The following is a 15,221-nucleotide window of genomic DNA, read 5'->3' as shown; positions in this document are numbered from 1 at the left end:
TGTCCAGCTGAAATGTCCACTCACAGATGGTTTTATCTTCATCATCCTGGTAATGTAGATGTTGGACTGATGCAGCTAATATTAATCTACAATGCTGAAGGGCAGAGGGTTGCTGAATAATACTGAGAGGTTTCAGCTGCTGTCTGGGCTTTCACTGCCCTTCTACACCTCCCTTTCTTCATGTGTTCAATACTTTTTTCCTGCATCATTTCATTTTATCACACACAATTTGTAAATTTCAATTGTAAATTTAATTTAGATTTGTTATCTTAGCATATTTGGATTTCTTTACCAACATAATTTCTTACCAACATCTGGTGAACATTTCAAGTCTGCAGCACCTTTAGAAGTGTGTTTTATGAAAGAAATGGTGATGTGTTCATTACTTATTGTCCGTGCTGTAGCTAATTTAGATGATTAATTGGAGTTAATAAATAAAGTCAGTAAGAAATGTTCAGGATATATGTTAATTTAATATAAAGCTAGACTAAATATTTTTACTTAAAGGCATACTTCACTCAAAAATTTTAATTCTGTCATCATTTACTCACCCTTTATTTGTCACAAACATGTCTGAGCTTCTTTTTCTGTTGAACCCAAAAGAAAGCTGAAAGAAGAATGTTGGAAACCGGTAACCATTGGCTATTGGCTAACCATTTTTATTGGCTAACCATTTTTTCCTATTATGGAAGACAATGATTTCTGGTTTCTAACATTTTTCAAAATATCTTCTTTTGTATTTAACAGAAAAAAACTTATTAGGGTTTGAAGTCACTTGAGGGTGAGTAAATGGTGAGTAAATTAAAATGTTTGGGGGTAAACCTTCTTTAATGTACTATACATGGGCTTTATTCAATATACTTCAGTATTTTTCCATTGGCAATTTGTCGAGTGCCTGTTTTTGCATACTTTGCAAACCTGTGGGTTCAACTGTGCACATAGAAATTCACATCATGCGCACTGTACACATATTTTGTATACTGGGCTTGTTGATTTTCTATATTTTTAATATGCCATCTCCTTTCACACAGTTCGCTCTGAAGGAGGAATACACTATGTCAAGCTGCCCACTGCCTCCAGCGCATCATTTGTTCTGCGCTTTCTAGAAACTCTGTGCCACCACCTGCAGTGTGATAACCTGTTCAGCAGCCAGCCGTTCAGCCCACTGACCTCCAGCACACACACACCATACGAAAGGAGCAAATCAGGTGTGTTTTACTTCTAAGGTTTTCTAAACAGAGCAAATTCCTGTCATGCATGAGCACCAGTGGAAAGCCTACAGAGATACGCAGTAATTAATTTTCACAATGACTAATGTAATCTAGCAAGAGCTGCAAAAATTAGGACCTGAACAAGCAAAGCCATTGATGATCAGATGATCTACTAACAAAGTGAAAATCTAGAAACAAAACTGGCAAATGTTAAAGGGTAAATTCACCCAGAAATGAAAATTCTGTTATTAATTACTCATCCTCATGTCATTTCAATCCCCCGAGACTTTCGCTCCTCATCGGAACACAAATTAAGGTATTTCAGATGAAATCCAAGAGCTCTCTGGAGCTCTATAGAAAGAGATCAGAAAAGGAACCAAAAACATTGTCAAAACATCCCATGTGACCACAGTGGTTCAACTGCAATTATACAAAGCTCCAATAACACTTATGTGTGCCATAAAAATTGTACAAAAAAAAAGGGCCATACAACACTTGCATGTTGAGCTGCACTAATAGCAATAATAGCTGCACTAATAGGTCATACTTCCCATAGTAAAGGCACACCCTGACCTGGTGCTGAAGAGAAGACTTAAGTCAACAAAGTCATTATTATAGTTTTTTGGGGGCTTCTTATGATTACAGAACCACTGAAGTGACATGAAATGTTTTGGTTCCTTTTCTGGACGTTGAAGGTCTCTGGATTAAGGCCGTCTATGGAGGGCCAGAGAGCTCTGGGATTTTATCTAAAATATCTCAATATGTTTTGCAGGGGGCTAGAACGACATGAAGGTGAGTAAGTAATAACTGAATTTTCAGTGAACTAACCCTTTAATATCACAAATACCAGTAAAGTGACTGCTGAAACCTCTTCCAAAAATCTTCTGCCTGGGAAACTACAATAAATCTTTATCAAATAACCAATACTCATGCAGCCTTAGCTTGTGTGGTTTTAGAAGTAGGGCTGCATGGTTTACCGGTACTATGGTAGTACTGTGATACTATGGCTTCAAATACCGGTGGTCCCATTGTAGTTTTTAAAGGTAGTATCGTCATTTATAGTTCTATAATAGTAAATGTTGCCTGCAGTGTTGGGTAAGTTAATTCAAACAATTAATTAATTACTAATTACATCATTAAAATTGTAATTAAATTACATTTTTAATTACTGTGGGAGGCACTGTGGGTCAGTGGTTAGCACTGTCGCCTTACAGCATGAAGGTCACTGGTTAGAGTCCCAGTTTACATGTTCTCCCCGTGTTGGCGTGGGTTTCCTCCGGGTGCTCTAGTTTCCCCCACAGTTTAAAGACATGCGCTATTAGTGAATTGAATAAGCTAAATAGGCGGTAGTGTATGTGTGAATGAGTGTTTATCGGTGTTTCAAAGTACTGGGTTTCAGCTGGAAGGACATCCGCTGTGTAAAACATATGCTGGATAAGTTGGCGGTTCATTGCGCTGTGGTGACCCCTGATGAATAAGGGGACTAAGCCGAAGGAAAATGAGTGAATGAATTAATTATTGTGTCTGAAAAGTAACTCCGTTACTCAATAAGTTACTTGACCCCACACAACTCAAATTTCAACGCTTAAATGCACTAAATATAACGCTTAATGCCGCATAGACAATAGGCCACAGACAATAATTCTTTAAATCTGAGCCAAACATGACCTTTTAGCTTAATTAAGAAATGTAACACTTTAAGAATAAACATTATATGTACCAAAACACAAAACATTTCAAAGCAATGACCCAATATTTCATACATACCATCTATTTACATGAATTTCTGACTTTCTGTTCATCGTTTTTTAAGCATGTTTAATCTACCTGATAAATGAATTTGTAGAGCAAGTAGTTTGACCGTCTGCTATTTATTATTCTTAGACATTTCTACAATAGGTAATTGAATGGGAAGTTCTAAAACAATCGTGAAAACAGGCACACTTCCGCATTGAATAATAAGGTCAATAGGTAACCAACACTGGCTGCATATGGAAAAGTCACTGAAAAGCTCACACATTTGATCCAGCAAATAAACAATAGAACATTATATTTTTATTTTAACAGTATGTGGAGCCCTTTAAGGCAGCAAAACTGTAGAATTCTGACTGCACATTTTCTGACGCTTTAGTTTGAACGAACATCTGAATCAGTTTACTTCTGTTCCTGTCAATATGATTCAGTAGGTACTAAATCCTGTGGTCATCCAGAGCGTATGCGAATCTGCTTTTTCTTACATTGCAGTGAAAGAGGAGACGTCGGAAGCTCTGTCTGTAGCACGAGGTACGAGGCGCTTCAACAGAGACTCGTCGGCCTACAGCACTGCCCTGTCACCCAAACTACAGAGAACAGAAGCTCTGCCCTCAGATGGTACGATCCGCTCTGCTGTTATTCTATCATATCATATCATATCATATCATATCATATCATATCATATCATATGACTGATTGAGTGCTTTTGCCACAAAAGTAGGTAGTCTGGTTCAGATTGGCTCAACTGAAAGGAATAATTCATCAAAAAAGAACGTTTTATGATGACATTCTCACCAAACCTGTTTGAGTTTCTTCTTTTAAACAAACAAAAAAAAAAAATTCTGAAGAATGTTTGAAACCAGTAGCTATTGATTCCACAGTATTTTGTCCCCTACTGTATATGTCAGTGGCTCAGGTTTCCGGCATTCTACAAAATATCTTTTGTGCTCAAAAGAAAAGCCACTTGAAAGTGAGTTAATGAAGAGTAAATGTTCATTTTATTATTGGGTGAACTATCCCTTTAAAGTCAATGGGTTTTCCACGTCTCTTAATTATCTTATTAGCGACACATATAATAGAATTGAATAATGCAGACAGGCTCCTAATTAAATCTCCCACCTTGTAACTAATTAAGTCAGATTTTTATAGGTGAGAATAACCTGACAATTTGGGCTATTTTTAATGCTGTGTGACTATAATTTGCCAGGCGTGGGTGTTGGTATATGTTCAGCGCTCATTAAATGTTCTATAGATGAAGATGATTGCAGTAAATTGCAGATGTGTAATGTTTAAGATGTGAGTTAGCAGCTTTAGAAAATTGTCTAGTGTTTTCACTTGTATTAAAGGACAGTTATAAAGGACGTGTTACTGCTTGTTTCATCATATGTATATATTCATTTACTTTAGTGTGTGTTTATGTTATAGCTGAATACTGTAGGTGTGTAGACTTGCAGTCTCCACTGTGAAAGTAAAACCTTCTATGAGATTTGAGGAAGAACAGTATTCAGGTACAGAAACTGAATAATCCCAATGCAAAAAATGCTTTTCTTACTTGGCTTGATCTTGTTTCTGGTTCAAATATCAAAACGTTCTTTAGATCAAGTAAAAATATTTGTTTTTAACTTCAGAAGAAATAATATAAAATTAGGAATTTTTCCCTAAAACAAGTGAAACAAGTGCAACTATCTGCTATTAAAGTAAAAAATAGTTTTGCTTGGAAATGTAGATATTTGGACTAGAAACAAGACAAAATATCTAGGTAAGAAAAACATTATTATTATTATTATTTCATAAATCAATTCCATATAAATACAGCAATTAAATACATAGCTCCTGGTCAACTATATTTCAGACTCAACATTGCATATCTTGCGATGTAACTATTGCCAATGTGCACATTGTGATATTAATGCTGAAACTATATATTGTGCAGCCCTGATGTATGGGTTTGAGTAACATGCATTTTATTCTATAAAGGTCTGGCAATAATTCTTCCAAATTTTCTTCCTTTCTTTTCAGTAAAAGCATTGTCATTTAGGCCAAGTCTACCCTAATCTGAAATTTGAAAACAGTGTTTTTCGTCTGAAAACTCTGAATGTCCATATACTTTACTTTTGAATTCTTTCTGTCATCCACACTAAAATGACTGAAGTGCTTTCGTTCAGAACTGCACATGCAGTCTGTCGTCTGGTGTGGCCACTGAACAACAGCTCCCAGTAAACAATAGGGAGAGGCAATAGGGAACATGTACAGGCTTACATTAATCTTTAATAAAGCTGTTAAAATGGTCAGGATTCAAAACATCTGCTTTACAATGCTGTCCACCATGTTAGCTGAAATGGTCACAATACGGCATCAAGACTAAAATGCGTCATTGTTTTCGGTCACACTTTATTTTGATGGTCCGTAGGTTGAATTTAAGTTACATTGCATCTACATGCCAACTAATTCTCATTAGATTATAAGCAGGCTGTTAGGTTGGGGTTAGGATTAGGGTAAGTTGACATGTACTTGCAAAGTTTCTTATAGTTAGTTAAATGTCTGCTGAGGGAGCAGTATCAACAGATATTAAGCAGACAGTCTACTAAGGCCGTACTCACACTAGGTACAGTTGCCTCGAACCTGGCCAATGCACGTTTGTCCCCTCTCCCGTCTCCCCCGACGGCCCGCACTCACACCACAATCGGGCCTGGGCACGCTTACGTCATCACTGCTGCGCTGTTCAGTGAGAAGCGCTGTCACTCAGCAGCACAGTGGAGATTGCTCTAGTTATATCGTTTCAGTCGTTTGATTTGCAGTGACAAGCAGTCAGATATTTCGCCAAACAGTCTTTAGGGATGCAGTAACACGCAGTCAGATATTTCGCCGAACAGATCTGCCACTTTTGGCGCTCATAAACAATCATAAAGCTCTCGTGCTGCAGGAATGAGGAGGTTTGCTGAAGGCGTGCAGCTGTCGTGCAGTGAGGAGTTTGTGTCTTTATTAAGCTACGGCAGTTTGCGTTCGCTGAACAGTAAGAATGATTAATAAATCCATATGAAACAGTCCCTTAAAGTTACATCTCGCTTTCAGTTGCGGGCTTTGGCGCGTTTTGCACTCACACTACAAACGTACTGTGCCAAAGCCCAAGTGAACCGCACTCAGGCCCACCTCTTACAACCGGGCCAGGGTCGGCCAAGTGAACTGTGCCAGAGCCCGATTCAGCGCACTCACACTTCTCAAACGATCCGGGAAACAAGCCTGGGCACGGTTCGGATAGCATAGTGTGAGTAGGCCCTTATACTCAAATGGAGCATCAAAATAAAGTGTTACCTTGTTTTCAAAAGCCTCTGTTTTCACAGTCAACACTGCAACACGAAAACAGTGTTTTAAAATTGATCCACTTTGGACTTTTTAGTTTTCAAAAAGATACATTTTTTTTTTTTCGAAAATGTAATCTTGTGGACAGAAGGCCAAAACGGAGAGAAAAATCTGTATTTTTAAATGAAAAAGTATTAGCGTGGACACAGTCTTAGTGTGTTTTCTGTTGGGCAGGATAATCAGGTTATTTGACTAAATATTGATTTCTTGATGCTTCTTAATCCTGTTATCAAAAATTTGCATATATGAATTTTTGGAATTTTAATATCAAAATTTACACATGTTTGAAAACATGGCAGCCTTTTTTACTATTTATTTATTATTATTATTTTTTTGAATGAATTATCAACAGCAGTATATATTCAAACAAAAAAGCTTTTTTTTCCTCAAACACACAATTATAAGTCTCTTCACTTTCCCCGTGGCTGTATATTAGATAATTTGCTTGTCTAATTAAGACATTCCACTTGACTGTTATTTATGACAGAAACCATCGCCCATGCTGAAAACGGTGCCTCCACAGAGCAGCAGTTCTTAGAAGAGTCAATGGACTCGGCCTCCAAATCGGTGGCCCCTCGACCCCCTGCGCACCGCAGCACATCTGAGTTTCACACCCCGACCGGCAGCAGCCCACACTACCCCTCCCACCCTCCACTGCTGCGCGGACTCTCTTCTAACCCCGCAGAGCCGCGCACACACAGACGAGTGGAAGGTAGGCTATGTAAGATCGCTTTGTTCAACACCTTCACATGTGTTTAATGTGTTTGGAAATACACAGACTTGTTTACATTCGTTTTAAATGGACCAAGTATAAACTGATTTATAGGCAACACTTTGTAATGACTTTCATTCATAATAGAAGACTCATTTTTCTGTACTGCTTAACACAGGGGTTCCCAAACTTTTCAGCTCGTGACCCCCATAATAACAATGCCTACCTATATTTGATCTTCTATTATGTACACTACCGGTTAAAATTTTAGGGTAATTTTTTTTTGGAAAATTATTCTGTTCATCAAGGTGGCTTTTAGTAAATGTAAAAATGTTTTTTATTTATTAATATTGATATAATATATATTAATATAATATATTAATATTTATTACAATTTTAAGCAACTGCATTCTTATTGTATGTAGTTTCAAATAAAATTATTACTCCAGTCATTATTGCTTGTATTACTATTATCATTCATTCATTCATTTTCTTTTCGGCTTAGTCCCTTTATTAATCCGAGGTTGCCACAGCGGAATGAACCACCAATTTATCCAGCACGTTTTTACACAGCGGATTCCATCTGCAATCCATCTCTGGGAAAACAATTATTATTATTATCATCATCATCATTATTATTATTAGTAGTAGTAGTATTAATAATAATAATAATAATAATTAATATTAGAGTGATTTCTGAAGGTTCATGTGACTCTGAAGACTGGTGTAATGAAGCTGTAAAAAATCATCTTTAAAATCACTGGAATAAATGATTAAATTAAATTATGAACTACTTTTGAACATTTATTTTATAGTGCAATGACATTTCACAATTTGTGCTGTATTTTTGATTAAATAAATGCAGTCTTGCTGAGCAGGATAAGCTTATTTTAAAACATTTAATAATCATGTACATAAAGTCCGAAGTCAGATTATTAGCCCCCCTTTGAATTTTCTTTTCTTTTTCAAATATTTCCCAAATAATGTTTAACAAAGCAAGGAATTTTTCACAGTATGTCTGATAATATTTTTTTCTTCTGGAGAAAGTCTTATTTATTTTGGCTAGAATAAAAGAAGATTTTTACTTTTTAAAAACCATTTTAAGGTCAAAATTATTAGCCCCTTTAAGCTATATATTTCTTTGATTGTCTACAGAACAAAACCTAATCTGCCTAGTTAACCTAATTAACCTAGTTAAGCCTTTGAATGTCACTTTTAGCTGCATAGAAGTGTCTAGAAAAGTATCTAGTAAATTATTATTTACTGTCATCATTGCAAAAATAAAATAAATCAGTGATTAGAAATGAGTTATTAAAACTATTATGTTGAGAAATGTGTTGAAAAAAATCTTCTCTCGGTTAAACAGAAATTGAAAAATAAAGGAAATAAAATAAACAGGGGGGCTAATAATTCTGGCTTCAACTTTACATACACAAACGTGTATTAAATAGAAGTAAATAATGCAGAACAGATCATTATTTTATGTGGCTGTAAAGTAATATTGTGCTGATCTACTAATGAGCTTGAGCATTACATTTTTAAATAATTTATTACATGTAATACTCACTTTTTATTACTTAAGTTATTTTCAGTCTTTCCACAATTCATTCATTTTAATGTATTTAATATAATATATTTCTATTACAGAATATGTTACTACTTTCTTTTTTTTGCAAATGCTTTTTGAGTAGTTTTACTTGTTCTCCAAAAGTTGATAACCTACATTTGAATTAATAAAATTTTTGCAAATCAATTTATTTTGTGCCGGTTTTGGCATTGCTGTGGTGTTTGAGTCCTAAAAGCAGAACAGATTTATTGTCAGAATGCTTTCAGTCTGGCAGCTTGGCTTACGCGATCACCGCTGCTGTTCAGAGACTTAGATCTATTTCTATCATGGGATAAAAACCCATATCAGTTCCGCACAGAGTGCCTGTGTGAGGAGCAGATGTATTTTCTCTAATCAAATGTCAAGTGACACAATAGGCTTTGATATGGATTAAAGCCTGTTAGCGGCTCAGGGGCCCGTATTTATTTAAATAGCATCTCAGAATGAGAGTGACGCTTGGGGTTCAGTCTTATTTCCCTTTCTTAAGAGACATAGATCAAGAGACTGACCTTAGACCAGCATTCCTATTCAAGAGAGCACATGTACAGTATTTCCAAATTATTTACATCGGTTGAGGCAGACAGAGAAGAGGATGGACATGAAAATAATCACTTTGTTATTCTAAAACACTTAATGCTTTAATACAGTATTATTCAATAAAGAATTCACAACAGTTTTCAGAGATTTGAATGTAATAATAATAATATTAATCTATATCTGCCTTTTAGTAGGCTCACAGAAATCCACAGATGTGGATTATAGTCTATATATGTACTTGTGTAAATGTGTGTAGATTTATATTTATTTGGTTTGTAAGTTAGTTTCAGTAATAACATTGACTAATATAATATATAGTGATAAAAAGTGTTCTTATGGTTTATTTACAATACAGTTTGTAAAGTAATTTAGTAGATTTACCAAATAAGTGGATGTAATTGGATTTTCATTGTAAACATTAAATAAAAGTTAAAAAGCTATTCTTTTTTATTTCATATGTCAAGTTTTTAGTTACGAAAAAATCATTCCACATAAAACCGCATATTATTATTTTTTATTTATTTATTTATTTTTTTTACAAAATTCGGTGCAGAAACAGCAAAAAAATGTCTGCAGATTCTGTCTGGCCCTAGGCATGAGGGATTATGCTGTAATCATTGTGTGCTATTAGAATATTATTTTAGCATTTCTGCCCAATGTAAGCAGGTAGTGCTTAATTATTACAATTAATAAAACAAACTGCTGTTTTTCCTAGTTTTTTGTTCAGATTTTGTCTAATTAAATAAAGTGACAACAAATGTATTGTCATCCTTGTTTTTTTCTCTTATCTGTGCACAGTATACATATTAGATACTACAGCAATTACAAGAAAAGCGCATTACAATGCTGTTTTTGAACAGACCTGCATTTTGTCACTGTTTATGCATCACAGTGCCCTCTAGTGGGAGTTTTCCAAATAAATCCAAATGTGAAAATAAATCTAAGTTGTTTTTTGGCATATCAGTCTATTACGGTTTTTGATGTTACATATTCACACCCATAAAAGATGACGCTTTACAAAATGAAATGTGATTGTGTGATTAATCAGACCTAATAAATTCGAGCTATGAGCAATACTACAAATACTTGTCAAAATTATTAGCCCTCTTGTAAACTATTTTTTTTTTTCAAATATTTCCCAAATTATGTTTAACAGGGCTAGGAATTGTTTACAGTATTTCCCATAATAATTTTTCTTTTGGAAGAAGTTTTAATAGTTTTATTTTAGCTAGAATAAAAGCATTTTTTTTTTTTTACCATTTTAAGGTCAATATTAGCCGCCTGCAGAACAAACCGTCTTAATACAATAACTTGCCTAATTACCTATAAGTAACCTAATTAACCTAGTTGGCGACGCAGTAGGTAGTGCTGTCGCCTCACAGCAAGAAGGTCACTGGTTCAAGCCTCGGCTGGGTCAGATGGCGTTTCTGTGTGGAGTTTGCATGTTCTCCCTGCGTTCGCGTGGGTTTTCCTCCGGGTGCTCCGGTTTCCCCCACAGTCCGAAGACTGGTACAGGTACAGGTGAATTGGGTAGGCTAAATTGTCCGTAGTGTATGAGTGTGTGTGAATGAGTGTGTGTAGATGTTTCCCAGAGATGGGGTGCGGCTGGAAGGGCATCCGCTGCTTAAAAACGTGCTGGTGTTGGCGGTTCATTCCGCTGTGGCGACCCCATTTTAATAAAGGGACTAAGCCGAAAAGAAAACGAATGAATGAATGAATTAACCGAGTTAAGCCTTTATATTGCACTCTAAACTGAATACTAGAATCATAGTAAAATATTATTTACTATCATCATGGCAAAGATAAAATAAATATGTTATTACAAATGACTTATAAAAACTCTTATGTTTAAAAATGTTGAAAAAATCTTCTTTCCGTTAAACAGAAATTAGGTGAAAAAAAATTCCGACTTCAACTCTATTTAGATTTTCTCAAACATTATATTTTTGCCACGTTTTCTTAAATGGTGTTGTGTTTTCCAGCTGCAAGCTCAACAACTGGTCCTGACCATCAAGCAACAGAGAAGGATCCATCTAAAACATCCAATAAGAGTCCATCATCCTGGAGTATAGAGGAAGTGATGCAATTTGTGCGAGATGCCGATCCACAAGCACTGGGTCCACATGCAGAGCTCTTTAGGAAACATGTGAGATGATTTTCTTGTTTTGTTTTTATTTTGTAAATGCGCATAGATTTAGAAGCATTCAATTATCACTCAAGTAAAAGTACCATTACTTCCCCAAAAATGTAGTGCAGGTAGAGTAAAAGAATCTGTTGTAAATATTACTCTAAGCATAAGTAATGCCTTGGTCACACTAGAGTTTGAGCACGCAAAATTCTGTCATACAGTGCTGCAAAAAGAGGTGGAATTAAACGAGTTGATTAGACATTTAAAAAAGTGAGCGACTGGTCCAAATTTTAAATGACTGTACATAGAGGTCATGTTTTAATCTTGGATTGGTCTAACGCAGCCATGTGATGCGATTTTGCAGAGTTTTTGTAGAGTTCACAAAGCTTGAACTTTTCAATGCAGCGAACTGTGTCGTACAAGCTTGCGTTTCCAGTCTACCGCATTTGCATGCGTATGAATAGAAGTCTATGGGGCGAAAAGTGGAGTGTGACCGCAGCTTAAAAAGTAGCCCTTTTAAAACTCTTACTATTACTTAAACTATTACTCAGTAGTAGTGAGTATTGCACTGTGACAGACTGATGCGTTTACATTCAATTTGTATGTGTGTGAAAACAACATTTTGTAATGCAGTTAGTTATTGTTTAAGGTAATTTCAGTCATCATAGAATAAACATCCTTCATCTTCTCATCAGTAACAGGCAATCTAAACGTTGTGTGGGTCATTCTCTCATTCTCTGGGACTCTGGGTCATTGCGTGTAATGATTTTGAATATCATCTTGGATACTTTTAATGCTTCCAAATGGTTTGCTGCATTTATGAAGCGTCCATATCTTGAGGTCGGTTCTGTATGATGCAATTTAGTTACTATGTGTGATCTTGTTTGGACAGGAATCACAGAACCGGTGTTTCTACTCTAACAATGCCCATAGACCATTAAAAATAAAGTAGTGACTGCAGATTAAAGGAAAATAGTGCAGTAAAATTACCGATACAGCACTAAAAATGTACTCAAGGGAAAGTAAAAGCACACAATAGCTTTAAAACTACTTCAGTACATTACAATTCCTGAGAAAAACTACTCAATTATAGTTATTTGACTATTTGTAATTTGTTACTTTACACCACTGATTATATTACTTGCAAATTATTGAAATGGTTTGATTGTTCTGCTTTTCCACAGGAGATTGATGGCAAGGCTTTGATGCTTTTACGGAGTGACATGATCATGAAGTACATGGGGCTGAAACTGGGGCCTGCTCTCAAACTTTGCCATCACATCGAGAAACTCAAACAAACAAAATAGATGCTGGAGCTTCTGCACAAAATAACACAGCAAATCCACTAAAGGAAGACATAGGTTCGCTCAGTTTTTGAGTCGATAACTATACACTTTGCTCAAGATACATGGCTATTTATTATTATAGTCAAAGGTCCAACATGTTGACTTGAAACCGCTGGATTAAATGGTGGGTATTTAAACTGAACGGTGGCAAAACAAATGCAAAAATGAACATCACAAGACTTTCCAAACGGCCGAACTATGAATGGATATTGTGTAACTGCATTTGCTACAAGGATGTTGATTGTCTCTTCTAGAAAGTTCAGTGTAAAGCTGCAGCTACAAACCTCAGTACCTCAATGCTCTGCGTTTACAGACAATGGTGGACGAAGCTAAAATCCCAAAGGATTTGACTGTGTTGTCATTTATGTACTGTACTATCTACACATTGACAGCTTATCAAACATTGGATTTCCACTATATTTTACTTTACGTCTGATTAAGATGTATTGGACATTATGCTTTGGACATCGACAATGAAGGATTTTGGTGCTGGTCAATCTAATTTCATTTCATTATTCACCATTTGACGTAGTATTGGAATTGAAATACATAATCATATTTCAAACTCTACTGCTGTATCACGAAGTAGCAGAGAAACAATAAATGTTGGTTTTAATTATGTAAGCCAAAAATGGTGTTGCTATGGTCTATAAAATGCACCAGTTTTGATAGCACAAACATTTAGTTCTTACTGTTACTAACTAATAATTATGGCTGTTTAACTTGAGATAATCACTCAGGACATTTGTACAATACATTTTCATCTGTTCATAATTCATTACCATTTTATTCCTTCTAAAAACTGAATATGTCCACACCAGCACTTCAGGAGACCCCCATGAAGCACACATAAAAACGTCACATGGTCATGAAATTCCGAGGTTTATCTGCATGGTGAATGAGATTGATGTGCAGAGCATGCAGCAATCCCTGATATGTGTTTCTTTTGTTTTGTGTGTATCATACAGATGTGAATTTGGCTCAGTGTTCTATCATTTTGTTATTTAATAGGTAGAAACTCTCCTTTTTTGAGTGCATTGTGTATGTTTATATAATTGATCATCATTTTTTGGAGCCTTTTGTTATAATACACATTTATAAGCATACATTTTAGCTCCTTTTAGATACACTGTATTTACTTTGCTCTTATACTCAGGTCGAAAGTTTTGTATTGACTTATTTGAACATTTTTCTACCATTTGAATAAATAATTGCATTATAAAGTTGTCATGCTTCACAGTATTTTCACTGGAAAGGCATTACCTCATTAAATATGTTACACTTTGCCCAAAAGAAACGTACAGGTTTAATTTGGGTCTAGAGCTTCCGTTTTCTTGGTGTAAATAATTTATTAACATGTATGACATACAGTATGTTAATGAATTTGGCTTATACATGTTTCAGCAGCTACACTTTGCACTACACTTAATGACCAATTTACAACATGAAGGATAACTAAGGGTGTACTCACACTAGGTACAGTTGCCTTGTACCGTGCTGAAGTGCGGCAAAACACCAGCAAAGAAACTCAACGCAGAAGAACATAACCTACTGCCAGCTAGCATTTCAGAAATGTTATTGTAGAGCAACACAAACACTGCGCAGAAGTATAAATGCATGGTACGCACATTGCATGCGCCGTGGGTTTTTGCAGAATTATTTTGGGAGTATCCAGCAGAGTATCATAACTAAAACGTTAATATATTAAATAAAAAGTAATAATTTACTGATTGAAAACTGAATAAAATCAGATTTACACATTTACTCAAGTAAATAAACAGAATTAATAATGGGCTAAAAATCTGCGGAATTCTGCACACGCAGATTCCGTGTGGGCCAACACATGACATAACATGGGTTCAACCGTGCATACCAGTTGAAAAAAAAAGACCAGTTGCAATAGCAAACATGTGTTGTGCGGTAGAACGCCAGAAATAGAAAACTTAAATTTTACTGTACACCACTCTGCTTTTAATGACAAATACACAGACGCCTTTGGCTAACAGCCATCATAAGAGCTGAATGGAGTGAGGACCTAATTAAAAATGCTCGACTCTGCAGTTCTCATTTCACATCAGGTAAGTTCACGCTATGCTGAATCATACACATTACTCAATTTGATTGCAGCAATGATTTCAGCAAAAACAATTAAATATGGTTAATTCAACTGCGGACACTAAATGCTTAGGATGAAATGTAAAAAAGTGTGTTTTTTTTCTGCAACCTCGCTGCGCATGCATCCTGAATGGTTATAAACTGGTGATTCGTCTATAAACCAGGCTTTAGGAGGTTTGCTGAAGGTGCAGCTGACATGCAGTGAGGGCTTTGTATCTTTAATAAACTATGACAGTTGTGTTCAGTTCAATAAAAAGTAAGAATGATTAATAAATCCATATGAAACAGTCCCTTAAAAGTGATGTTGCGTCTTCAGTTACGGGTTCAGACACACTTTCCAACCACACTACAAGCGTACCATGCCAAAGCACAACTGAACCATGCTCTGGCACACCTTTTCCAACTGAACCATGCATGGGCATCATTCGGAAATATTTGAAACCTGCAGTTTTGT

At 35.7% G+C, this 15,221-nt stretch overlaps 2 protein-coding genes across 9 annotated transcripts in view; one reads left to right on the top strand and one right to left on the bottom strand.

The window, feature by feature from the left end:
- Positions 1–13,875, top strand: part of scml2 (Scm polycomb group protein like 2) — a 52,065-nt gene extending 38,190 nt beyond the window's left edge. For 4 of the 8 annotated variants that reach the window (XM_073916875.1, XM_003199502.7, XM_073916876.1 and 1 more), the window contains 5 exons: positions 1,032–1,208; positions 3,456–3,581; positions 6,811–7,035; positions 11,161–11,324; positions 12,491–13,875. In XM_073916875.1, coding sequence (XP_073772976.1) covers positions 1,032–1,208; positions 3,456–3,581; positions 6,811–7,035; positions 11,161–11,324; positions 12,491–12,613 — 815 coding nt within the window. In that variant the 3' untranslated portion in view covers positions 12,614–13,875. Of the gene's footprint in view, positions 1–1,031; positions 1,209–3,455; positions 3,582–6,810; positions 7,045–11,160; positions 11,325–12,490 lie in introns of all 8 variants that reach the window. The other 4 variants (XM_009306122.5, XM_009306121.5, XM_073916874.1 and 1 more) reach the window with 1 other exon arrangement.
- The window catches only part of cdkl5 (cyclin dependent kinase like 5), a 141,268-nt gene that overhangs the window by 112,362 nt on the left and 13,685 nt on the right, over positions 1–15,221 (bottom strand). The window lies entirely within an intron of this gene.

Source organism: Danio rerio, chromosome 11 (assembly GCF_049306965.1).
Source record: "Danio rerio strain Tuebingen ecotype United States chromosome 11, GRCz12tu, whole genome shotgun sequence".
Taxonomy (NCBI): domain Eukaryota; kingdom Metazoa; phylum Chordata; class Actinopteri; order Cypriniformes; family Danionidae; genus Danio; species Danio rerio.
This window is presented reverse-complemented; position numbering and strand designations above follow the sequence as displayed.